Source organism: Chrysemys picta, chromosome 1 (assembly GCF_011386835.1).
Source record: "Chrysemys picta bellii isolate R12L10 chromosome 1, ASM1138683v2, whole genome shotgun sequence".
NCBI classification, from domain to species: Eukaryota; Metazoa; Chordata; order Testudines; family Emydidae; genus Chrysemys; species Chrysemys picta.
The window spans coordinates 295,506,463-295,534,252 of NC_088791.1; the positions used below are offsets into that span (position 1 = coordinate 295,506,463).

A 27,790-nucleotide genomic window follows, 5' to 3' on the forward strand; every position below is an offset into this window, starting at 1 on the left:
TGATATCAGATACCAATGAAAGGAAACCCAATTCACTGAGGGCTGGGGATGACTTTTACTCACATTATTACCTTTTGTTTAATCCAAAATGCCTGACAAACTATGGAACTGAAAGTATTTTTGGTGAAGATTCAGCACCTCCACCATTTCATTTAATAACCGAAGACCTGATCCAAAGCCCACTGAAATTAATTGGAGTCTTCATTAACTCCAATGGGTTTTGGAGCAGGCCTTGAGGGAATGCCCAATCCATGTTTCTGGCGCCTCGGAGACCTTCAGCAAAACAGGGTACAAAAGATTTGACATTCCTGAGATTTCTAAGGTAAAAACAGAAAAAAAATCAAATTCTGAAGAGAAAAGCCTTACATTTCAAGCCTTTTTTCTAATCACAAAGAAGGGGAAGAGAGCACAAACCCCCATTCTCTCCACCTTTAGGTCTCCTTTAAGTAGAAATCAAATCAGTTACCATTTTAGTTACCTGTATTAGAGTAGCAGACAGATGTCTTAACTGAGATTGGGCCCCATTGTGCTAGGCACTGTACAAACACATGAGAAGAGACAGTCCTTGCTGCAAATAGCAGCTTACTATCTAAAGGACAATACAGACAAATGATGGGAGGGGAAAAGGGCATGAAGCAACTTGCCCAAACACACACAGGAGGCCAGTGGCAGAGACAGAAAGAGACCCAGGTCTGACTGTTAGTTCAGTGCCCTGTCCACTAGACTAGACCATGCCATCTCCCCTATTGTCACTACTTGTCCTGCACCTTCATAATAGAGAACTTTATTTTCCATTGATGACAATTTGGGACTGTACCATTCATATGACTCAACAAACAAAAACTGAAGCTTATCAGCAGCAATGTTGCTCACACTGTATTTAGAACAAGGGGCTCCTGCAAAACTCTTCCCCCTGATCCTGTTTATGTGCTCACAAAGAACATTGGGGAGTAACTGATGAGCAAATAGATTCCTATAAAACAGAAGTTCTTTATCATAACAATTCCAGGAGGCGATGCTCCAGAACAAGCAAACTTACTATATGCACTTTCTTAGGAATAAATATGGTGTGGGGTTTTTGTTTTTTTTAGGAACAAAATATGAGTATATTGCAAATACAGCACAGTGTTAAGATTTGTATCATTTGAAGGAGGTGGATGACAAATGAAGAGCTTTTGGTTCAAGTCTGAAGATAACATCCCTTTGAGGATACCTGCCTTTTGGTGAAATCTGGTCTATTCCAAAAGCAAAAAATATATATATTCTGCAGAAGGTATAAGTCAACTGTGGCATAGGATGATATAGCAGTACCCACAAAGGAGATTAATTCCCATCAGAGTCAGGGAAATCACCACTCTTTCTTGCATGCAATTTGGTGTCAAAAATCATAAGGGTCTCCCAGGCAGCCGCCCCAGCACATCATTCAATCATTAGCTAAAGCAAAAAATGCCAAGATTTACTTTATTTACTTTTAGCATAAGGGAAATTCTGAGATAAGATAAAGTCAGGTAGTAGTCTCTTAAGTTACATTATCTGCATTATTAGAGTTAAATGACTTATGTTCTATTAGAGATTCAATACTAAATTAGAATCACTTAGCATTCTTATAACAAGAAAATAGCAGACGCACCCACTAGCATGTGTTCAGAGTCTCACTGATTAGTTTGTCCCCAGAGAACAGCTGTTCTTAATTTGTTATTCCTGCATCTTTACTCTGTCCCATTCCAAGGCTTGGATTACACTATAAATTTAGGTTGACCCAGAGCTACGTCGCTCAAGGGTGGGAAAAATCCACATCCAAGTGGTGTAGTTAAGCCAACCTAACTCTTGGTGTAGACAGTGCTAGGTTGACGGAAGAATTCTTCCATTGATATAGCTATCACCTGTTGGGGAGGTGGATTATCTATGGCAACAGGAGAACCCCTCCCATCAGAGTAGGTAGTGTCTACACCAGGGGCAGGCAAACCTTTTGGCTGCATCCAGTTTCCAAAATTGTATGGAGGGCCAGTTAGGGGAGGCTGTGCCTCCCCAAACAGCCAGGCGTGGCCCATCCCCACCCCCATCCGACCCCTCCTGCTTCTCGTCCCCTGACAGCCCCTCCGGGACTCCTGCCCCCATCCAACCCCCCCATTCCCTGTCCCCTGACAGCCCCGGACCCCTCGCCGCTCCATCCAACCCCCCGTTCCCTGTCTGCCCCTGAAACCCCTGCCCCTGACTGCTCCCCGCCACCCCATCCATCCCCCCCCCCTCCTTCCTGACTGCCCCGTCCAGGACGCCTGCCCCATCCAACCCCCCTCCCTCCATTCCCTGTCCGCCCCTGTAACCCCTGCCGCCCCATCCAACCCCCCTCTCCTTCCTGACTGCCCCCATTCAACACCCCTGTTCCTCGCCCTCTGACCACCCCGACACCTATCCACATCCCTACCCCCTGACCCGAACTCCCCTGCCCTCTATCCAACCCCCCTGCTCCCTGCCTGTGCTGCCTGGAGCATCAGTGGCTGGCGGCGCTACAGCCGCGCCGCCAAGACCACCAGGACAGGCAGCCGCGCCGCCTGGCTGGAGCCAGCCATGCCACTGCGCAGCACAGAGCGGGTCAGGCCCTGGCTCTGCAGCTGCACTGCCCCAGGAGCTTGCAGCCCCGCCACCCAGAGCATTGCACTGGCGGCAGGGCAAGCTGAGGCTGCAGGGAGGGGGAACAGCATGGGAGGGGCCGGAGGCTAGCCTCCCGGGGCAGGAGCTCAGGGGCCGGGCAGGAGGGTCCCGCAGGCTGGAGTTTGCCCACCTCTGGTCTACACTGTAGCATTTCAAGTGTAGACAAGTCTCAAGTGGCAGTGTTTGCGTGGTCAGTTATCACAATGAGACCAGTTTCATTTGGGTCTATCCCCTAGTACTACAAAAGTCTTAACAGGAAAAGGTTGGAAGTGATTAAATGAAAGTTACCTTGCTGATCAGAGGGCACTGACTGTGAACGCGGGTGGAAAGCATTGCTGCCCTCATCTCTGAGTGGCATGGGTTCTGAAGTCTCAGAATTTCTAAATGCTGCTGACAGCTCATTAGCTGTTGAATCTGGAGAGATTCCTTTAAAAGCCAAAGGCTGGTCTGGTGAACTTGAAGAGTTTTTAAGATCTTTTTCTGAACACGTAATAGCAGAGTTCGCCAATGATGTGATAGTGCCTCCAGTTAATGTCACTTGGGTAAAGTAATCACATTTCAGGGGAGACACTTCCAAACGGGATGAGCTATTTAAAGCCGAAGTGATAGGGCTTCTGCCAGGATAAAATGGGCATGATGAGGAATCCAGTGAAGATTTAGAAGAACTACACTGAGTATTATCCCAAGATGCCTTATGCCTCATAAATCTAATGTCCATTTGTGTAGAAGCAACATTGTGATGTGTATAATCTGGGTCACTGTCATCATTAGAATCACCATCAGTACTCTCCTCCCAGTGTTCCATATCGCTGTCTGGATCTTCAGTTGTCTGCAATACCGTTTTCTCTGGTAGTGAAGATGGTTTAATACCAGAAGCATTTAGAACAGATGCAAGAATTTCTTTGATGGCTGCAGTACTGTCCAGGAATGATCTAAAATTTCCTGCATGCCCAATCACAGCTGGCCTTGAGTACTCATCTGTTTAGGAAAAGTAAGGGATCAAGAGGTTAGGAAGTCATCCAAAAAAGGTTCCTAGTTACAGCATGAGTAGAGAATACATTCAATGGGGAAAAAAATCCAAACGAACCTCCCCAACACCACCTGGAAGGTTAGGGATCTTGTCACCTGCAACCTAGCCAAGCATGTATACTTAGTAAACATTTAAACTGTGGTTGGTTGTCCCAGTATGTTCCCATGTATCATTGTTGGAAACTACATGTGAGCTCAAAAGAAAGAGCCTTCAGGAAATTCTGAACAGGGAAAAACAAACAACAAAAACCACACACACACACACTGCTCCAGTCCTTACACTACCTCCTGCATTAAGGCAAGAATGGAACATAACAGTTTAGCAAGGCAGAGGAATACAGATTACTACAAAAGGCAAAGGAGTCATATACTTTGTGTCAAAAAAGAAGTGCTAGAGTCTTCACTGGCAGGACTTAGGCTTGGTCTACACTACAGACTTATGTCGATATAACTCTGTTGCTCAGGGGTATGGAATATCCATCCCTTGGCAATGCAGTTATATTAATCTAATCCCCAGTGCAGACAGCTCTATGTCAACAGGAGGGCTTCTCCCATCGACACAGCTACTGTCTACTGCGGAGGTGGAGTATCTATGCTGATGGGAGAAGTTCTCCCACTACAGCCACTGCAGCACTATAAGTGTAGACAAGCAGGCAAGAAAGATTCCCACTAAACAAAAAAGGTAATGAAAGGTGTAATATTTATAATTTAAACTTTATTTATATCCTTTACAGTTGCAAACGTCATTTTTATGAAGACTCTTATTGAGTCTGTAAATAGATGGAAACAAGCACCAAGTTGAGATCTTTATAAGGAATTATTTTTGAAGCATAAAATATGATAGAATCCACTTAAAAAAAAAAGCAGCAATGGATACCTACAGAATGCTTTTACAAGAATCTTCACATTTTTTATTTGCTTTCTTTCATAGAAAAAATTACCATTCTTGAAGCATTTCCCCACTCGCTGATACTCCTGCTGGATCCTGACAAGACCCTAGCTGGTGGGGACAGAAAGCAAGGGCATATGGCGCTTTCACTGCAGGCTGCCTTCGCACTCACTCATACTCCTGCTGGATCCAGAGGAGATACCAACTGAAAGTATGGGCCCAATACTGGCTCAGCCAGCTTAGAACAGGTTAAAGAATACACTGCTTGGCCTACACTAAGTTATGTGTACCTTTCAATCCCAGACAAGACAAGGGCAAAATGACCATGAATCCATTATTCAGAATGGCAGCAGCATTTTGTCTGGACCCTCAACAAACAACTGTAACACACAGAGTTCCTCGAAAGGAATCAAAAGCTCTATATTCTACAATTTCACAATTTTAAGTGAATTACTGCAAAGTTGGAGATCAACAGAACAGGTAAGAAATTGGTTAAGATTTTTAAAAACAGGTCTGACATCATGAATATGATGTACTAGTATGCACTGCAATCAGTAACTTCAAATTATGGAATTGTAGAACCAGACATTTCTTCATCAAGAAATTTAGGAAAAACTTACCATCAGTCATGAAATGAAGGGCCTTGTCATGTGGTTGATGTTACAAGATAAGTTATCAGACCTCACATGACAAAGAAATGGGCATGTGTATCATTGACGGCAGATAAGTCTGAGAATAGGTGCAAACAACAAGATTCATATCCAGAGCAAAGGGCGATTTATTAGGACCAGAGGGAATGCCAAGAACCACAAGCGGAACAAAGTGGCAAGTCTGGGAGACCTTTGTCCAGGAGTTGTCTCCTTGGATATTGTCAGGAAATGAATCTCAACTAAAAACAACTGGCAACAAATCTCACTAAGGCCCACTCAACTGGGAGCCAGTTTGTGCTGGAATTGTTTGTTAGATAAGAGAGTTCACTAATTTAGGGACTCAAAGAAAAACTCCAGCCACTTTGCTCAGCCTAGCAGCCTCAATATTGTAAAAGCATGTCTCAAAAAGAGAAATCTAAGGTGCATCTGAAAAACTGCTAAACATTAATGAACTGATCCCACTGCTCGTGGAAATCACATTGCTAGTGATTTGTTACTTAAGCAGCATAGACTCAAAGCTAAAAGACTTTCAGAAACCCAAAAAAGGGGCAGTACAGTAGAACCTCAGAGTTACAAACACCAGAGTTACAAACTGACCAGTTAACCACCCACCTCATTTGGAACCGGAAGTACACAATCTGGCAGCGGCAGAGAGACACACACACACAAAAAAAGCAAATACAGTACAGTACTGTGTTAAACGTAAACTACTAAAAAAATAAAGGGAAAGCAGCATTTTTCTTCTGCATAGTAAAGTTTTAAAGCTGTATTAAGTCAATGTTCACTTGTAAACTTTTGAAAGAACAACCATAGCATTTTGTTCAGAGTTGCAAACATTTCAGAGTTATGAACAGCCTCCATTCCCGAGATGTTCAGAACGCTGAGGTTCTACTGTACTTTGATTTGTTTTCCGGGGGGGGGGAATAGGGGAAAGTAGTTTGATAACTTTAATAGGTTGCATTTGCATGTCTCCCTCCCCAAATGCACATCATCCTTCATATAAGACAAAACATTCAAAACACAGCCTCTCCTCTACCTTTGACTCTTGCCAGTCTTTCCAATCGCAAGTTCTGCCTGCCAACCCCCAGCCCTGGGTGCAGGCTCTGGGCTGAGGGACAGCGCTTACCTCGGACGGCACGGCTCTCAAAGCGACTGGCACACACACCCCTCTAGCACCGGCTCTTAACCACAGGCGCTGTCCCGCAGCTCCCATTGGCTGCAGTTCCCGGCTGCTCTGTAGTCAGCGTTCAGGGTGCTCTGTAGTCAGCGCGCGGAGACACACACACACACACCCCAAGGGCCACAGGGACATGCTGGCTGCCTCTGGGAGTGAAGCGGGAGGCAGAGTGGGCAGGGAGCCGCCTTAGCTCTGCTGCTGGCATGTCTCTGTGCACCCCTTGGGGAAAAGGGGGCAGCGCGTCTCCGTGCTCTGCCCAGGACAGGGGCAGCGCATGGAGCTGCCTCCGCCCCCCGCCAGGGGTGCACAGAGATGTGCTTCCAGGGGCGGCGTGGGGCCACCGGCCACAGCATGCAGGCAGCCTTCCTGCCTGAGCCCTGCTGCATCGCCGGCCGGTACTCGGGGGCAGGTTGTCAGATATTTGTCTTGCATTTTGGGGGCCCCATGCCACTGCACGGTTTGTTTCATGGTAAATCCACTCCTGGTCAGTAGCCTTCAAGATAGCCAGCCATGTTGTTCTTGAAACATTTTCCTCATTTGGCTTCCATGACTCCATCTTTTCCTTTTACTTCTCTAATCACTCTTTCAATGTGTCCTTTAGAGGATCTGCCTCATCCTCCCTTCCAACTTTCCACTGGAGTTCCACAGGGTCCTGTCCTTAGTCCCTTTCTGTTCTCCTTTATCTCTGGGTCATCTCATCTGCCAACATGAATTCAACTATCATCTTGATGTTAGTGACTCACAGCTCAACCTCAATCCACACCTGCCTCCTTCTATCCAAACTAAAATCTCAGGCTGTCTCTCCGACATCTCCTCATGGATGTCTAACCGTCAGCTGAAGCACAACATGACTAAAAGAGAGTTCTTAATCGTCTCACTCCCACCCCCAACCACCCTCTCACACTTTCTTGATTGCTATGGACAACACCATCATTCCACCTGTCATTTAGGCCTGGTTATCATCTGTGACTTGGACTTCTCTCTAGGTCCTCACATCCAGGCTATGTCTAAATCGTTCAGATTTTTCTGTGTAATATCTCTTAAAATAAGGTTTTTCCTATCCATCCATACAGCTAAAATTTTCATCCCAGCTCTTATCATCTCACGCCTCAATTACTACAACATTCTTCTCTCTGTCCTTCAGAAATGCAACCTTGCCCCACTCATATCTATTCAGAATGCTGCCACAAAGATCATTCTCCTAAACGGTCACTTTGACCATATTATCCCTCCACTGGCACCTCCCTCTCCCCTGCAGGCATGAACTGCTTGTCTTCATTTTCAAGGCCCTTCGCAGTCTACACTTCCTTCTACCTATCATCTCTCATTTACTATTGACATAAAATCATAGAACTGGAAGGGACCTCGAGAAGTCATCTAGTCCAGTCCCCTGCACCCATGGCAGGACTAAATATTAGCTAGACCATCCCTGACAGGTGTTTGTCCAACCTGCTCTTAAAAACCTCCAATGATGGAGATTCCACAACCTCCCTAGACAATTTATTCCAGTGCTTAACCACCCTGACAGTTAGGAAGTTTTTCCTAATGTCCAATCTAAACCTCCCTTGCTGCAATTTAAGCCCATTGCTTCTTGTCCTATCCTTAGAGGTTAAGAAGAACATTTTTTCTCCCTCCTGGTAACAACCTTTTATGTACTTGAAAACTGTTATGTCCCCTCTCAGTCTTCTCTTTTCCAAACTAAACAAACACATTTTTTTCAATGTTCCCTCATATGTAGGTCAAATTTTCATAGACCTTTAATCATTTTTGTTGCTCTTCTCTGGACTTTCTCCAATTTGTCCACATCTTTCCTGAAATGTGACACCCAGAATTGGATACAATACTATAGTTGAGCCCTAATCTGCGTGGAGTAGAACAGAATTATTTCTCATGTCTTGCTTGTAACGCTCCTGTTAATACGTCCCAGAATGATGTTAGCTTTTTTTGCAACAGTGTTACACTGTTGACTCATATTTACCTTGTGATCCACTAAGACCCCCAGATCCCTTTCTGCAGTACTCCTTTTTAGGCAGTCATTTCCCATTTTGCATGTGTGCAACTGATTGGTCCTTCCTAAATGGAGTACTTTGCATTTGTCCTTATTGAATTTCATCCTATTTACTTCAGACCATTTCTCCAGTTCGTCCAGATCATTTTGATTTTTAATCCTATCCTCCAAAGCACTTGCAACCCCTCCCAGCTTGGTATCATCTGCAAACTTTATAAGTGTACTCTGTATGCCATTATCAAAATCATTGATGAAGATATTGAACAGAACCAGACCCAGAACTGATCCCTGCGGGGCCCCACTTGTTATGCCCCTCCAGCATGACTGTGAACCACTGATAACTATTCTCTGGGGACGATTTTCCAACCATATTGATTCCTGCATCCAATCGGCCCATAATATCAGCTTCTATAATCCACTTGTTAAAGTTTCAAACAAGAACTTTTGTGCTTTCCCCCATGCTGCTGCTCATGCTCGGGAGGAGCTCCCCATAAACATGTGCAAAGCTACCACCTTAAAACTCTAAGCCAGGATGCCTACAAAAAAACAGTTAGGTCACTGGTACCACTACCTATTACACTGACCAATGTTGTCTCATTGTTTCTTTCTACTCCCAGATGTTTCTTGTCTTATACTTAGATTGTAAACTCTATGAGTAAGGACTGTCTTTTCATTCTGTGTTTTTACAGTGCCTGGTACAATGGAGTCCTGCCCATAAGTAGGACTCCTAGGCACTAAAGTAATAATGACAAAGATTATTTTGCCTTCTGAGGCTTTCAATGTTCTCTACTGATTTCTCCAGCTTTCTATCCACATCATTTAAAGCAAAGCTTAAGTGAACAATGGAAGGGACTGTCCAAGTAGAAGTAATGTGATTGTTGCCTCAAAATTGAGTGTTTCCAATGGTTGGGTTTTATTCTGGGTCAGCACTGGCTAAAATCCTAGACTGGCTAACCCACCATCATAAACTTTCATCTTTACTCTGGGCTCCTATGTTGCCAACATCAGAAATGTTACTTTAAGCTCAAATTTTGAAATTACAACTAATATATTCCTACTAAAGGCTTCATCTTGCAAATTGTATTCAAGCTAGTAGCCTGTTGAAGTCAACAACATTATTATTATTTGCATGAGTAAGGGCAAAGTCTTTATTTTCAAATACTATTCAGATTATTAATGGGAAGAAGCATTCATTTTAGCTTTTGAGCACTCAGATTGCTGTTCTGACCAGAAAGGATGGCAGTTCTTCTCAAGGCAAGGAAGTGAGGCAGAGTGAAGGAGGCACTTTTGTACTGACTCATCTCAACAGCCAACAAATAAATTTTCAATTTCAGTCAGTTAGCTCTTGGTAATTAAAGGACTATACAAATCTCTACCATTTCTATTAACAGGCTGACTATCATGCCATGCAATCAACAATTAAGACTATAAATTAGAAAATCGATTATAAAAGTCATACCTGAGAGATCTGAAATTTGAGGTGTCTGAGCAAGACAGCTAATCCTTGCTGGAGCAAACGCTGTAGCATTCGATGAATACACTGACTTGGAGACAGTTACCTTATTGCTTTGCTTGGTCAACTAAGACAAAAAACCAAAACAAATAAAAAAAGACAATTGGATTATGGAGTTCTCTCAGGAGAACACTGCACAATGTTTTATTAAGCACTGCAGAGAAAGTCAGAGTTTAGTCAAACCTGTATTACAAAAATGCTCTAATCTCTCACTGTAATATTGTTGCATTTCCATTGTTTAGGTCACAACAACATAACAGTTCAGTACTGGCAACAAAAAGTGATATGCTTCACAAATGTAATGGCCAATACAACTATTTTATTTTTAGTTATTTTTGAGAAAACAAAGTTACTAAAATACCTTAGGGGAGGGGGGGGGGAAGCAAAATATCTAAGGGGAAGAGGAAGAAATCCTGTTTTCTTAGGTCCCAATCCTGCTGACACTTATGCACATCCTAATTCTACTACCATGAATATTATTTATTTCCATGTAACTACTCGTGGTAAAGTTAAGCATGTGCCATTTACAGGAATAGGTCCTTAGTTTGTGTTGAAGTAAGATGTTTAAACACACTGGCATAACACTGAAAGTGTTAAGAAAAGAAAAAGGAACTGTAATTCTTGTAAACTAATAGTTGGAAGGGAGAAGCTGCTTAGATACGTACTGTTTTTAAACTACACAAGCTGCACAAGAGCCTGACAGCAGACAACAGTCCCGTTAGTTTAAAGATCAGAGCAAAGCTCCTTTGGAATCTGGGAAGGAATAGGTATCCAAATCAAAACTGAAGTATTTCCATTTTAGCTGGAGAATAGTTACTGGGGACAACCATATATTATTTTATGCTTGACATATTTAGAATTCAATAACCTAAAAGGTTAGGAAAATATTCTGTTAAACATCAGATTTGCTTTAGACCCTTTTTCACAAGATACATTTTTAAAAACCTGACATTTCCAAACTTGTCATATTTAATACATACACACACACACACACACACACACACACACACACACACACACACACAATAAACTAGCACTATCAAGACCAACATTTCTTATAGGAACATAAATATTTAGCAACCAGTTCGTTTGATTAAAACTTATTTTTGAGTACTCATTATTAATCAGTAAAGAAGTGCTGCCTTTTAGGACACTAATGCCCTAATTATCACACAAGTCAACACCACACCTTACCACAAGTATTCTACAACTATAACATTTACACTGAATATATTTTTACTCTAAGATGCTGCCTGTTAGATCTTATCAGAAGCAGTTACTAGTCTCAGAATGTAGATAAGAGATTTTAATTACTTTCAAAACAACTCCATATTAAATGAGATAATATTTCAGGTTTTGGAAAAAGCTTGAAAAGGGAAACTCTCTTAGATATGTTTAATTATCAAACAAATATTTTAGTTAGATACAATTTTACTGTAAAGTCATAAATGAGTTATCTGAAGTCAATGTCCAAACCTAACAGAGGTATACAATGCACTGTTGTAATCAAAACTAACTAGTCACAACCAATTTTAGTTTTTCATAAAATAAATAATACATTTGGTTTTCAATTTGTGTTGGGCTAAAGTCCAAGTTCATCATGAAACCAACAGCAGTTTAAGGATATAGCATCTACTGCACCTAAATTAAACGAAAAGCGATAACATAAGCTGATTTCCAGTTAATAAAAAAAAAGGAACCAAGAACATCTTGCTTTACCTCTTGAGCACTTAACTGTCTGAAGGCCTGTGTTCTATCGTACCTCGTTAGTGATCCTGTGTGGAGAGACATGATGGAAAAATCTTCATTTTTTTAAATTACCTGGAAGCAATTGAGAAAAGGTGATAACAATTACTAAATTAATCATGCTTTCATTTTGTTTTGCAGTCTTTAATTCAGACAAGCTTTAACAGTACATAAAGCTTTAACTGTTGTGCAGTTTCTAACCTTCCCATTTACTACCAAGCACAATTTAGAACCTGCCTGGGCTAAGAGATAGAAAAAAACGTATTGGAACTGCCAGTCTCTTTCCTTCTAACGTCTATTATTCTGGAAACAACTGTTTGTTGTGTATTTCAACTCTTGCTTTTTTGCCCAGGATATCTGTAAATAAGATTTTGTGCTTCTTTAAGATTTAGCAGTTTTAGCTATCTTTTCCCCATCTGCACTCACAGTATTCATACATAATATAAACTGCAGTTCAGAACAGATATACCATGCAATTGTTAATATACTGTCCACCAAACTACAGTAGCATTCCCAGCTAGTACCAGGACTGGATTAAGGAATAGGCATTACAGGGCCCTGTCTCTTAGAGTCACACGAAGAGATCAGTCCCCATTTTCACATCAGAAAAATGTTTCTAGTCCTCCTGATAGCAAAGAAAAGCTTGAAAATGTGACCTGGTTAATTAATGCCTTCAAACAGCTAAAACAATAGCTCCAAGTGGTCTGAATAGCCCCCCTCATCTTAATTCTGAAACCTACTTCCACACCCATGTGGAATGTGCCCAAGGTGCTAGATTGCCTTAATTCAGCCTTGTTTGCTATCACATGTGGACAGCATCGATGTTACAACAGTGGAAAATTTTTAGGAAAAAAAAAATCTATTGTGGACAAAGCCTTAGGGCACTATTGTGTCATATCTATTGAACTCGGAACACCCTAGTATAACCAATGAGGGTCTGTTTAAAAAAATAAGTCTGTGGCATGATAACGATTTTTTTTTTTTAACTTTATATTATATATGGCTAGGAAGGATTAGATTTTTGTTAGTAAATGTCAATTTTACCATGTACACACAAACTGACAAAATTATTTCCATCGATGATAATCAAAATTTACAGATAGGCAAAATAAGAAAAATGCTGCTTGAGAATTTATTTGAGTTTTATTTAAGAATATTTACTTTGTATATCTTGACAAGATGTCCACAATTTGTGTTTTAATGGTTACAAAGCTTTAACTTTATGAATCTCAATGTCTACTCTCAGGAAATAATTATTGTCTGATTCCTCACCAATTTCCCACAACTGTGGGAATGTAAAATCAATAAAAACAAATGCTTAAAAGTAAACATCAATATTATCCATCTAAAAAATAAAAATCAAATTCTGCCACCCACATATGTATTCCATAGTACTACGTAGCCCTTTAAGTGAACCTGACCAATCTTACAAGAATCCATTAGATGATAGATCATGTTCCAATAAAAATGTTTTAAATAAATTATTAGAGAGACAAAGTAGGTGAGGTAGTATCTTTTATTGTATCAACATCTGTTGGAGAGAGACACAAACTTTCAGGCTTACAGAAGTCTTCTTCAAGTCTGGGAAAGAAGACCTGAAGAAGAGCTTTGTGTAAGTTCAAAAGCTTGTTTATTTTATAGTTAAACAGGATAATATAATCTTTATTTTACATACAATAGAATACAAAGTAAGAATATTGAAAGTCTTAGAAACACTGATGAAGATTGAATTAAACCAGATCAACTGTTACCGAAGTCCAACTCTATGCTCCAGTATTTATTAATATTTGTACAGTACCACAGATGTGTGCTGTCTTTTACAAATAAATTCAAACCGTTTCAAGACTTGAGATTACCAATCTAGGACCATGATGCTTATATAAATGCATAACTTTACCCACCGGCTTCAAATAACTATTCAAATATATATAATTAAATGTGCATAAGTATTTGCAGGATCAGGGCCCTAAAAAAGCTAACTTAAGAAAATGCTGTTGCAGAAATATCCTCTGATATATGTGTAAGTATCTTCTGATAAGGATCACTGTTCATCTTTATAAAGCAGATTAGGCCAGGTTCAGCCCTGGTATAAAGCAGGTGCTACTTCAGTAGTCACACCTGCTTACACAGCAGCATGTATAGTCCAATGTTTGTTCATGCAAATAATGAGCCTACTATAGATGTGTATGAAACATTTATAATAAAATGGAAAAATACTCAAATAAGGAATTCTTAAATATCATTATGCATGTGAAAATTTACTTGAGGCCCAATTCCACTACGTGTCTCATGCTGAATACTTTACTTCTATGAGTAGTCAAATTAAGTCAACAGGACTACTTGTCAAAGGAAGGTACTATTCATGAATAAGAGTAGCAGAATTGGGCCCTTACTTTTTTTGTGAATTCCTTTCACTAAAAACTGACCACCACATTAAATAAATATATATATTATCACATAGAACAAGATCCATTTTGAAGTGAAGGCAGCTTTGCAGTGAACATGCTTTCAATATGAAAATAGCCATTTTACTGAATTTCATGGGGCAGGGGCGGAGAAACTGGCTAAAAAGAAAGTGAATATTTTTTCTTACACTTTCAGTTATCTAAAGAAGTTTTCTGCATATCTGTTTGTAAATGTAATATTTGGGATTTTTTTTCCAGGTTTTCCCATGAACCTTGCCATTTATGCTGCACTCATCACCATGGAATCTGAGCACCTAAAATGAGGAGGAGACAGCAGCTCTTTAAGCATAATTTTGGAAGAGGCTTATTTTTTTCTTCTGTTAAACATTTTAGTTATAACACAGGGGTCAGGGGAAGCGGCGCGGGCGAGCGATGTGCTGGCCACGGCTTCCCGCCACCCCCATTGGCCCGGGACGGCGAACCGCGGCCAGTGGGGGCCGCGATCGGCCGAACCTGCCGCGTCAGCAGGTAAATAAAACTGGCCCGGCCCGCCAGGGTGCTTACCCTGGCGAGCCGCGTGCCAAACTTTGCCGACCCCTGTTATAACATATTGATCAAAGTAATTGCTGAAACATTACTCACAACTGATTTAACCAGCATATCAAATTTACCAGAAACACATACTAGGCAGAGGCTGATATGAAAGATGAGGGAACCACACGTACAAGGAGCAGAAGCAATGCCCTGGAGAAACCCTACTCAATATTTGCCTTGGTGGTTCTGAGATTCTCTCAGGAAGAGGACCCCATTTTTTGTATCCACCTTTAGCTAACAGATGAATGAAGCTTGAAATCCCAGCTCTTGGAAATAAACACGTTTCTCATCCTCTACTTCCCACAGGGTCCCATCTGACAGGGCCATCTTGAGGAAGAATTTCTGGACAAGTATACCAGAAAACCAGTGATATAGCTGAGACATATCAATGATATGTTCATCCTCTGTACAGACGACCTAAACTCACTCAGATTTCCACTACAACTTCAACATCCACCACCCATCTATCAAACTCCCGAACCATCATCAACTTCCTGGACACCACAATCAGCTTCAGCAATAGAACCCTACAGACTATATACAAGAAACTCACAGATAACTACACTTATCTTCAAAGATCCAGTAACCACCCAAACACACCAAGAAATCTTATCTACAGACAGGCACTCAGATACCACAGAATATGTTTTGAGGAGAACCTCTGGGACACAAATCTAAACACACTTAAAACTGCAGTCACCAAATAAGGACACTCGACTAGAGAAGTAGATCACATCGTGGAACAGGCCATCCAATACCCCAGAGAGAACCTTCTTCAATACAAGGGGTGTGGGATCGGAGGCTTTTTTCCCCTAGTTGTCACCTACCACACTGGGATCCGTATGAGGTATCATTAAACAATTACAACCCATACTCGACGGGAACTACATCCTGAAAGAAATCTTTCCCGAACCCTCTCTTTTTTGCCTTCAAACCACCCCCCCAGTTTCATCATCAAGAGCAAGCTCTCTACAGACACAGACTCACCAACTCAAAGTGGCACCATACCCTGGCATAACAACAGATGCAAAACCTGCAGCCATATCTCCACTGCTATAATGATCATTACCACACACAATACATCTTTCAAGATCCACGGGTCCTACACAGGCCTATCACAATATGTGGTATACTTCATCCAGTGCTCTAAATGCCCCAATAACTACTATTGGATGAAGCCAGACAATCACTATCCTGTTGAATGAATTCACACAGAAAAAATGATAAAAGACAAAAACACCATATTACCCGTGGAAAAACACTTTTCACAAAACGACCACTCCATATCTGATCTGTCAGTCCACATCCTCAAAGGAACCCTGCACAATACACCTCTACCTCGATATAACGCTGTCCTCGGGAGCCAAAAAATCTTACCACCTTATAGGTGAAACCGTGTTATATTGAACTTGCTTCGATCCACCAGAGTGTGCCGCTCTGCCCTCCTGGTGTACTGCTTTACCACGTTATATCCGAATTCGTGTTATACCGGGTCGCGTTATATTGAGGTAGCAGCGTACCTTCAAAAACAAGCCTGGGAAATTAAATTCATAACTCCGCTACACACTAAAAATCAGTTTTAATAAAGATACTAGATTTGTGTCTCATTACAACGTTCTGTAAACCACCAGCCCCTCTTTTTTGTCCTATGACTGCCAGGATGTAAATGGGCCATTTCACCTTGAATGGTCCCTTAGAATATGTGTTAACTATTTATGCTAAATAAACTTTGTGTTTAGCTGTGACACTCAGTACCTTTCCCAGACCTGATCAGAAGTTGGTCCAATAAAAGATATTTACCTCATGCACCTTGTGTCTCAGAAAAAAAGGAGGGTGTGTTTTTTTCAATCCTGTTAGTTTAACTCAATTGAAAGCCCTCTTAACCCTGGTTAAGATGTAAGCTAACGTGTGGAAGCAGTGTTAGCTTCTAGACCTTCCCTCCGCCGCACCACACACACACCTTTTGGCAACAAGAGGGCAGCTAAGAGGGCATCAAGCATGTTAGTGGTGCAGCTTAACTAGTAACAAAGAGGGCTTTTCAATTATGTTAAGCAAACTTGAGTGAAAATGCACCTTTTTGCCTGTCCAAACAGGGCTTTAGAGAGTGTAGTTCCAACTGCTTGTACCTCACCCTTATTTTCCTGTGAATAAATGCAGGCTTTGTCTATGCTAGGGAAAATGTGGTTATCTCAACCAGCTAATACATTTTAAAACTACAACTGCCTTGTCTACACTAGGACTTTTTAACATGTGTTAACTACTAGCATGTATTAAACACATCCTTTTTTGTAGTGTGGATACACCCTCAGAGCTTGACTCTGCTACACTTCATAATTTTCCCAAGCAGCAGCAGAGTGAGACTGATGTGATTCTTGATGGTTTCACTACTGTCAAAAGATTCTGAGCAGCAGCACTTAAAGCTGACTAAATTAGGCCAGTTTGTCTTTGCTGCCCTTAGGAAAGCAACAGTAGGACTGGAAATGTCCGCAGACTTAGGAAGACAGCCCCATACCCATTCACATTCTTTGCAACCAAAAAGGCAAAAATAAAATTTAAAAAATGGGGCAGGGGGCTTAAATTCTTCAGAAATTGACAGCTCAAGCCCACAAACGCACTTGACTGGTAAAGTTTCCTACTTGCCACTTGTATTTTTTTCCCCCGAGCATTGAGTTAACATGAACTGATTCTAGAGATATGGAATATTGAGTAGGCCTATTATGCCCCCAGAGAAAGCCACTAACTTTGCATAAAATAGAGTAAGTTGGGGGAAAGCCACATAAAAGCATTAAATAAATTCCTGTGTATCTTACTGCCAAAAGATATTCAAACTCTAAACAGCCAAAAACGTGGTTTCCTGCAAGAAAGTTATAAAAATACTTACATGCTAAAGTAAAAAATAAATTACAGAGAAAACTAATTTAAATTTTACCCTTAGTGGTTGGTGGGATTTATTTTTTGTTTGTTTGTTTTTTAATAAGAACAGGTTTAGTCTCACACAAGTATTGCATGTTTCTTATGACCGATTCTCCTAGCATCCACTCCTGACTACTTATTAGCTGATGCAATCTATTCACAAGTATACCAGGGGAGTCACTCTGTGCAACATCTGAATGACAATCTGGCTGTGACTGTTTATCTTAAGCCCTCCGTTATCCAGTCCCCCCCCCCCCCGTACAGAAAGAGCCCCGGCCCTGGTTCAGGTCTGAACAGGCTTTGATCAGTACTGGCAATAGGAAATCGAGGGCTTGGGGAAAGCACCAGGTTAGGCTGACAAGGACAGAAAGAGGCTTGGAAGCCAGAGCTGCCCTTGATGTTTCCAGTCCCAGCCATGGCCCGCACTACTCGGGATGGGGCCGAAGGAGCGATTCAGCGCCGCCGCCCCCCCCAATAGTCACTGTTTTCGCTCTTCGCAATAGGGAATGCGGCTGGATCATTTCGAAACCTAACCCTAGGAGCAGCCCACCTCTTCCCGGCTCCCTCCGTGCGCACCAGCAGCAGCCCGGGGAACTGTAGCTTCAGGGCCGCTGTCCTCATGCCACAGGTTCTATGCAGCGCTCGCCACACCTCTGTGTAGGGTGACCAGATGTCCCGATTTTATAGGGACAGTCCTGATATTTGGGGCTTTTTCTTATATAGGCGCCTATTACCCCCCACTCTCTGTTCTGATTTTTCACACTTGCTATCTGGTCACCCTACCTCTGTGCAGCCACATGGTGCCCACTCACAACCCGCATCTCCATCCCCACAGCACAGTAATAATCAGCGCCCCCTCCACCTGCCTCCCCAGCAACCAGCGCCCCCCCAAGCAACCAGCGCCCCCTCCACCTGCCTCCCCAGCAACCAGCGCCCCCTCCACCTGTCCCCCCACCCCCATTAAAGAGCACCCCTTACACCTGTCCCCTCCAGCAACCAGCGCCCCCTCCACCTGTCCCCCCGCCCCACCATTAATCAGCACCCCCTCCACCTGCCTCCCATTAACCAGCGCCCCCTTAGATGTCCCCAGTCACACACTCCCTCCACAACGCCGGTCCCACCGTCTGTCTGTCGGATTAGCAGCACCCCATCGCCGCGCTCCCAGCCCGCTCTGCCCGCCCGCCCGGCCCCTTACCCCTGAGGCTGGGGAGCGCAGGGGGTTCCGCCCCGCGCGCAGGCTGGTGATTGTTTGCGCCGCCCCGGGGGCCGCCTGCCCGGTAGGAGGCGAGCGCCCTGCTCTGCCCGGGCTGCGGCGGCGGCTGTCGGGCTGGGGAAGGGCGGACTCACGTTGCTGCCCGGCGGAGTTACAGCTGCTAGCTGCGGCGCCGGGCGGGGAAGCGAAAGACGCTGGTTGGAGTTTCCAGCCCTAGCTCGGTCTTCTTCCTGCCACCTGCCCTGACCTCCCGCTCCCGAGGGGGTGGGAATAGGGCAGGGACTGTTCCCGTACGAGCCGGGCGCACGCCCAGCCAACAGCCTGAGAGGAAATCCCACGCCCAGGGAGCCTTCTGTGTCCCCGCTCACAGGCTGGGCTGGCTGGGGGCATGGCTGCAGTGTCACTGACTGCGGGGCCCCAGGGATCCTGTTAAAACACACGCACCCTGTCATACCCTATCCTTCTGTTCTAACCCAGCCAGGCAACTATGGCATCAATCCTGAGACATACTTCAAAGTTTTAGGCAGGGTGGATTAAATCACTAGTCAGGAAGACTCGATTTAATCATGGTTTTCTACATAAAAGTGCATGCTTGTTGGTTGTTATAACCTTAATACATATTCTTCACAACTCAGAGATAGATGTAGGTTTCATTTTTAGAAGGTACACACTGTACATTTTTAAAATGATTTATTTTGAAAACTTTTCAGATTAGTTTTACAGCTATATCAGAAACTGAATGATTGTTTGGTTATTTCATTTTCCAAAGGTAATTGAAGCAGATATTTATGAAGTCATTGGGAGGTGAACTATCTCCAAATCAACAAGTTAATCATTAATATTTGGAGGATTTTCTTGTCATGCTGTATTAGAAAGAGAACATCACCAGACAGACATTTAAATTGTTTTATTTAACTAAAACAACAATGTTATGTATTCTGGATTTTTTTCTTCAACAGAAAACAGATAATATTTTAACAAAACAAGCATATGAATTTTTGAATTTAATTAAACATTCAAGTTTTTTAAAATCAGGTTTGTTTTTGTTAAAATTGTTTTTAACTAAAATAGTTAAATGAAATATTTAAAAAACAATAATTAAACCGACTATGTCAGCCAGGTTAACACGAGAAACTTAAAATATTGGCTTCTACAGCTAACTCCGCCGCCTTCATCTTCATTTTCCTGTTTGTTCATAATCTGGAAAAGAAAAACAAGCTTTTCTGCTTTTTCAGGTCCCAAACGATTTCTCAATTTGGAATGAATTAATTGGGGATTGGTCCTGCAGGGGGTTGGACTAGATGACCTCCTGAGGACCCTTCCAACCCTGATATTCTATGAAAATATTTTTAACAGCAGTTAAAAGTGAGATTATCACTTCAACAGTCTCTGAATCCAAGAGCTTAAGTGAGTTCCACCAGTTTGCTGGTGTGACTTTCTTTAAAACATCATCAGCAAACATATATTTCTTGAATGGTTCTTATTCCCAAACTGGGTCTCATTTACGGCCTGCTGCCATTATAGGTTTTCCCTTCTACAGGGCCGGCTCTGGCTTTTTGGCTGCCCCAAGCAAAAAAAAAACGGGGCGGCCAGAACAGCAAAGCAAAAAAAAAAAAAAACCCTGCGGCGCGGCTAGAGGGGACTGGCTGGGGGGGGGAGGGGAAGGGAGCGGGCGGGAGAGAGAGAGAAGGGGGCAGCTAGGGCTACATCAGGGGCGCTGCCAGGCAGCCCTTCCCGCTGCGCCGCCTCCTGCCGCCTGCCGCGAGGGCTCCGCTCCAGTCGGTGGGGAGGGAAGGAAGAGGACTGCCCTGCAGGGCGCTCTGGTTCTCCGCACCACCGCCCCCTACAGGGCGGCTGGAGCAGAACAAGAACAAACAAACAAAAAAAAACAAACAAAAAAAGCGGCCGTGCCACCCTAGGATTAGGCAGAATGCCACCTCCAACAATCTGTCGCCCCAAGCACCAGCTTGCTCAGCTGGTGCCTGGAACCGGCCCTGCCCTTCTAGTAAGAAAATGGTATGGTAGATCTCAAATCAATGAAGAAAGACCTCAAGACTTCTCGGATATGCTGCTCAAACAGTTTCACTTTTGTTTCTACTGCCTGTCCCTCCCGTCTCACATTTATCTCCAGACTTCTTCTCCTTGTCCAGAGCTATTCAGCCCCCAACAATCTTCTATTCATTGAACTTTTTTGAAACTTTACACTTTTAGAGAGAAGTAAGGGATTGACTCTGTATACAAATTTGCAGAGGGACAATAGGGTTGAGGTCTGTTATTTCTCACTTTTGTTTATTTGAAAACATTTTTGCTGTTAACAAGCATGTTATCTCTGGAGACACAAATCCACAGTTTGAGAACTGCAAAACTAAGCATCTCTGATGGTATCTTCTAGACTGAGCACTGAGTCCCATTGGATAGATAGAAAGATTAACCTAAATAACCTATACAGAAGCCCTTGGAACCCCATAAAATTGGGTCCCTAATCCATGAACTATTGGAATTTTTTTACAAAACTTTTCTTAAACATTACATGAATATATTGTCTCATACTATTGAATTAGAATTTATAATCCCTATTCCATGATGAGATATCTTTGAGATATAACGTATTTTAATTAAAACTATCTTTAGATAGGTTTTTCCTCAAAAAGCATTTTATCAGAAAAATCTGATTTAAATTTAAAAAATCCATTTTTTTTTAATCATTGATTTTTATCCACCCTGGTTTTAGGTGTCTCCTAATGTATAGTACACAGGACCAACAGGGGATCTTGCCTCATTTCTCATTGGCTAGCACTTACCACATAGCCATTAGTGGAAATAAATAATAATTAAGCTTATAGAGATTCATGTTTTTAATACTACATTTCAGTTTTCTTTGTGTAATGGCCATATGATGTTATACTCTCCAATTATTGGTTTTATTGTATACATAAATATATGTATGTACAGTACCTGGTACAATGGGGCCCTGATTCTAATAAGGGTCTTTAGGTGTTTCCACAATATAAATAATAGTAATAGCCCAATCTTATCCCTTTGAAGTGAAATTTTTTAAAAAAGAATTTAATCTGAAGATCGTTTGCCTGCTACATAATAAGTGTGGTTACTCATACATCTAGTCAAAAGATCACCTTATTAAAATACATGCAGCGGTGTACTGATTGATCTGTATCTAAGAACCCTATGACATCTGCTAATATTTAAAGATCAGTTAATATAAAGATCCATTAATACTGCATGGAGGCTTTGGGAAAGAGTAATTTATCTCGATTTCAGTAAGGCATTTGATATGGTTCCACATGGGGAATTATTAGCTAACTTGGAAAAGATGGGGACCAATATGAAAATTGAAAGGTGGATAAGGAACTGGTTAAGGGGGAGACTACAACGGGTCATACTGAAAGGTGCCCTGTCAGGCTGGAAGGAGGTTACTAGTGGAGTTCCTCAGGGATCAGTTTTGGGACCAATCTTATTTAATCTTTTTATTACTGACCTCGGCACAAAAAGTGGGAATGTGCTAATAAAGTTTGCGGATGACACGAAGCTGGGAGGTATTGCTAATACAGAGAAGGACCAGGATAACCTACAGGAAGGTCTGAATGACCTTGTAAACTGGAGTAATAGTAATAGGATGAAATTTAATAGTGAAAAGTGCAAGGTCATGTATTTAGGGATTAATAACAAGAATTTTTGCTATAAACTGGGGACACATCACTTGGAAGTAACAGAGGAGAAGAAGGACCTCGGAGTATTGGTTGATCACAGGATGATTACGAACCGCCAATGTGATATGGCTGTGAAAAAAGCTAATGCAGTCTTGGGATGCATCAGGCGAGGTATTTCCAGTAGAGATAAGGAGGTGTTAGTACCGTTGTGCAAGGCACTGGTGAGACCTCATCTGGAATATTGTGTGCATTTCTGGTCTCCCATGTTTAAGAAGGATGAATTCAAACTGGAACAGGTACAGAGAAGGGCTACTAGGATGATCCGAGGAATGGAAAACCATTCTTATGAAAGGAGATTCAAAGAGCTCGGCTTGTTTAGCCTAACCAAAAGAAGGCTGAGGGGAGATATGATTGCTCTCTATAAATATATCAGAGGGATAAATACCAGGGCGGGAGAGGAATTATTTAAGCTCAGTACCAATGTGGACCCAAGAACAAATGGATATAAACTGGCCATCAGGAAGTTTAGACTTGAAATTAGACAAAGGTTTCTAACCATCAGAGGAGTGAAGTTCTGGAACAGCCTTCCAAGAGGAGCAGTGGGGGCAAAAGACATATCTGGCTTCAAGACTAAGCTTGATAAGTTTATGGAAGGGATGGTATGATGAGATAGCCTAATTTTGGCAATTAATTGATCTTTGACTATTAGTGGTAAATATGTCCAATGGCCTGTGATGGGATGTTAGATGGGGTGGGATCTGAGTTACTACAGAGAATTCTTTTCTAGGTGTCTGGCTGGTGAGTCTTGCCCACATGCTCAGGGTTTAGATGATCACCATATTTGGGGTCGGGAAGGAATTTTCCTCCAGGGCAGATTGGCAGAGGCACTGGGGGGTTTTCACCTTCCTCTGCAGCGTGGGGCATGGGCCACTTGCTGAAGGATTCTCTGCACCTTGAAGTCTTTAAACCACAAGCTGAGGACTTCAATAGCTCAGACATAGGTCAGGGGTTTATTATAGGAGTGGGTGGGTGAGATTCTGTGGCCTGTGTTGTGCAGGAGGTCAGACTAGAAGATCATAATGGTCCCTTCTGACCTTAAAGTCTATAAGTCTAAGGCTAGGTCTACACTACCCGCCTGAATCGGCGGGTAGAAATGGATCTCTCGGGGATCGAATTATCGCGTTTCGTCAGGATGCGACAATTGATTCCCGAATCGACGGTCTTACTCCACCAGCGGAGGTGGGAGTAAGCGCCGTTGACAGGGAGCCGCAGAGGTCGATTTTGCCGCCGTCCTCACAGCGGGGTAAGTCGGCTCCGATACGTCGAATTTGCATATCTTAAATCGACCCCCCACTGTAGTGAAGATCTGCCCTAAGAGCAAACATCTGCTAGTCAGCTCTCAGAATCGGCTTTACTAAAGTGGCACTAAATTTAACAAACTGCAATTTCTGATAGTCTCAGTCAGTGCTAAAAATAAAGCCAAGAAAAACAGATCCGAAGTCATGGTTTTAAAAACTTGCTGACAGTATGTAAAGTGATAATGTATATGCAAAAAAGAAAGGAAACTATTAGCAACTCAAGCACCAGAGAGGACATGGAAGGCAGTGTAAATTATAGAGGAATAATTTACTGGGAGCAGTAAACAGAAGGCCAAAGCTGAGCTGTGGCTAAAAATGTGGGCTTTCAGCATTGGGAGTCATTCAGGAAGATGAAGTGGGCTGGAATTCTGGAGACCTTGGTTCAATCCCTAGTTTGGTTGCAGACTTCCTGTGTGACCGTTGGCCAAATTATTTAATGTACCTTGTGCTTCAGTTCCCCGGCTGAAGAACTGAGGTAATATTTCCCTACCTCACAGGGGCGTTGTGAGGATAAAATCCATTCATGATTATGAGAGGCAAATAAATATGAATGAAGACAGAAGGGCATATAGGTCTATTTCTGGTTCGGCCAGACTTTCTGTGTGACCTTGGGCAAGTCAGTTAATATTTCTGTGCTCCAGTACCTATGCCTGTAAAATAATCATATTGCCCTACCTTACAGGCATACTAAGGCTCAATTCATTCTTGAAAAGTCCTCTGATCTTTTGGATTATATAATTGCAAAATATCAGTATATCAAAGAGCAAAACAGAGCTGAAGAAGGGTAGTGGCATTTTAAAGACTTTCAGATCACTTCAGTGCATCTTTCTATCTACACTACTCTATTTAAAAAAGAGGTTCGTGTGTTCTAAGTAGTGTAGGATGTTTGTCACAAAGCATCTTTGAAAAACAAATCATGTCTGAGTCATACTGCACAACTGATAAAATCACAAATTTGTAGCTATTTGTGATTCATCTTGCCTCATTTGTCAAAAATCTTTCCATCTCCTATTTCATGCTCCTTCCCTAACCTTCTGTGCCTTCAACAGCACCCCTTTCACAACCATCCTCTAGTGACCTAGTTAAGGCCTTTCTGCTGATGGCATTGATAGGTGTGGTGGACAACTAGGCAAATGAAGAATAAGTAAGTCCCATTCTTCATTGAACAACAGAGGGAAATAAACCCAGGTTTGTGAAGTGGATGACCAAGATCAGTCCCCCAGCCATACAAGTTCAAGTTGTCTGGTTTGTGCACCAAAAATGTGTCAGAGGAAACCTGCTCCAGGAGCCTTTTCAACAAAAGTGTAAGAAAGGTTGGGGAAGAGTTGTGTAGTGGACATGGGTGCATTAGAAATGCCGTGGATAGAATATTCTGCTATCCAGGAAGAGGTTAAGGCTTGTAACTGGAGCTGGGAAATGGGTTTTTTGAAATGTAGAAGTTCAACTATAACCAAGCAAGTTGCGGCATCTGGACATCTTCAGCAAATGAAAGAGTCAGGGTGACAGAGCTTCTCGGTGTAGGTGTGCCTGAGAAGGGTTTGTAGGCAGGAACAAGAGTCAGACATTTATCTCTAATTTATTAAATACATTTCTTCCAGTATGTTCAAGTCACTGGCCCTCACTGCAGACTAGGTATATGCTAAATGTGTAGCGATTATATCAAGCTGTGCTCATGTGTGTGGAGAAACTACTTTGTTCTTTAAAAAGAGGAATAGATAAGGATTTTTCAACACATAACTTTAAAAAATAAAAGAGCTTAAAGGATTTTTTTTTAACTTTATAAATAACATGCTTGGGCTAAGTTTATGGGAGAAAATGCTTAAAAGGTGCTTTTTGCTGCTGCTGTTGTTAAATTAGAAGGAAGTGAAAGTGGAGGCCAGAGTAAATGCATCCTGCAACTTTAACTGTGGTGATATTATCACACTTTCTCAATTCCCAGATAAAAACTACATGAAAATAGAGTTGAAGATTGAAAGTACATATTGTCAATGTAAGGGTAAAAAAAAAAAAAAAAGAATTACAGGAATGTTATAGTTACCCCCAAACCAAGCAAGTCCAGGAGATTCAGAGACAAAGTTAACCTTTGAAGAAATCCAAACCTGTTAATATATGGGAATGCACAGTTAAGGTACCCAAACAATTTTAACTTTGCCCTGTAGTAACACCATGCAAGAACATAGAAAGATGATTAATGCATATTAGTTTCTGTGATTTCCTGATTAGATTAAATTAATTTTAAAGAGACATTACAGTGTTGGGGGGTGTCACTACAAGGCAGGGTTAAATTTGTATCTAGGTGGTTTTCGAGCCAATGGAATTAGCAGTGCAAAGGAAGGACAGAGTAGAGCCTAATAGGGGTGAACATCTGGTACTAGAAATATGTGGGGAGAGTGGTTAGAAGAGTTTACTGCTTTTCACTAGTGGTGGTTGCTGAGGTTTTCATGTATGATCCATTACAGGGATGATGGGAATACTTGGCATAATGGAGGAAGAATAAGCCTTGAGGCCACAATTTGAATATCAGAAGCAGCTGAGAAAACATGATTGTAAATTCTCAGAGTCATTGAGTTTAAGGCCAGAAGAGACCACCAGATCATTTAGTCTGACCTCCTGATCACAGGCACCAACCCCACCCAGCACCCACACACTAAACTCAACAACCAAAATAAGACCAAAATATTACAGCCCATAGGAGACTAAATTATTATGTGCCACAGGCAGAGAATAGAAGGGAATGAAGTGCACCCATGCCCAAGGGCCCTACAGTGGCAGGGAACTGATTAAGTGAGATATACCCAGATAATCCCAGGACTCCATGCTGCAGAGGAAGGCAGCACCCCCCCCCAATCTAACCTGTGGGAACATTCTGGCAATCAGACCCTTAGCATGTGAGCAAGAACCAGCCAGCCAAGCACCTGAGAGAAAGAATGCTCAGTGCCACCTCAGGGTACCGGCCCACCCCATCCAGTGTCCAATCTGCACAGATACAGCTTCTGAGGCAGAGATCATAGTGGTCTTTGAAAAGTCTGTAATGCACATGTGTACCTGTAAATGTAAACAACTTTTGTTTCTATCCTGTTGCATGGCTACAGAATAGGGCTGTCAAGTGATTAAAAAAATTAATTGCGATTAAGCGCGCGATTAAAAAAAATAATCGCGATTAATTGCACTATTAAACAATAATAGAATACCATTTATTTAAATATTTTGGATGTTTTCTACATTTTCAGATATATTGTTTTCAATTACAACACAGAGTACAAAGCGTACACTGCTCACTTTATATTTATTACAAATATTTTCACTGTAAAAAACAAAAGAAATAGTATATTTCACTTCACCTAATACAAGTACTCTAGTGCAATCTCTTTATAATGACAGTTGAACTTACATATGTAGAATTATGTACAAAAAATAACTGCATTCAAAAATAAAACAATTGTAAAACTTTAGAACCTACAAGTCCACTCAGTCCTACTTCAGCCAATTGCTCAGACAAACAAGTTTGGTTACAATTTCCAGGAGATAATGCTGCCCACATCTTGTTTACAATGTCACCTGAAAGTGAGAACAGGCATTTGCATGGCACTGTTGTAGCTGGAGTCACAAGATATTTATGTGCCAGATGCACTAAAGATTCATATGTCCCTTCATGCTTCAACCACCATTCCAGAATACATGCGTCCATGCTGATGATGGGTTATGCTCGATAATGATCCAAAGCAGAGCGGACTGACGCATGTTCATTTTCATCATCTGAGTCAGATGCCACCAGCAGACGGTTGATTTTCTTTTTTGGTGGTACAGGTTCTGTAGTTTCAGCATCAGAGTGTTGCTCTTTTAAGACATCTGAAAGCATGCTCTATACCTCGTCCCGCTCAGAATTTGGAAGGCACTCCAGATTCTTAAACCTTGGGTCGAGTGCTGTATCTATCCTTAGAAATCTCACATTGGTACCTTCTTTGCGTTTTGTCA

At 42.1% G+C, this 27,790-nt stretch overlaps 1 protein-coding gene across 6 annotated transcripts in view; it reads right to left on the reverse strand.

The window, feature by feature from the left end:
* RUBCNL (rubicon like autophagy enhancer) overlaps positions 1-27,790 on the reverse strand; it is a 50,905-nt gene that overhangs the window by 19,444 nt on the left and 3,671 nt on the right. For 3 of the 6 annotated variants that reach the window (XM_042842714.2, XM_042842712.2, XM_042842713.2), the window contains 3 exons: positions 11,638-11,739; positions 9,865-9,985; positions 2,941-3,630 (listed from right to left, as the gene is read on the reverse strand). In XM_042842714.2, coding sequence (XP_042698648.1) covers positions 2,941-3,630; positions 9,865-9,985; positions 11,638-11,709 — 883 coding nt within the window. In that variant the 5' untranslated portion in view covers positions 11,710-11,739. The other 3 variants (XM_065581230.1, XM_005287156.5, XM_024104441.3) reach the window with 3 other exon arrangements.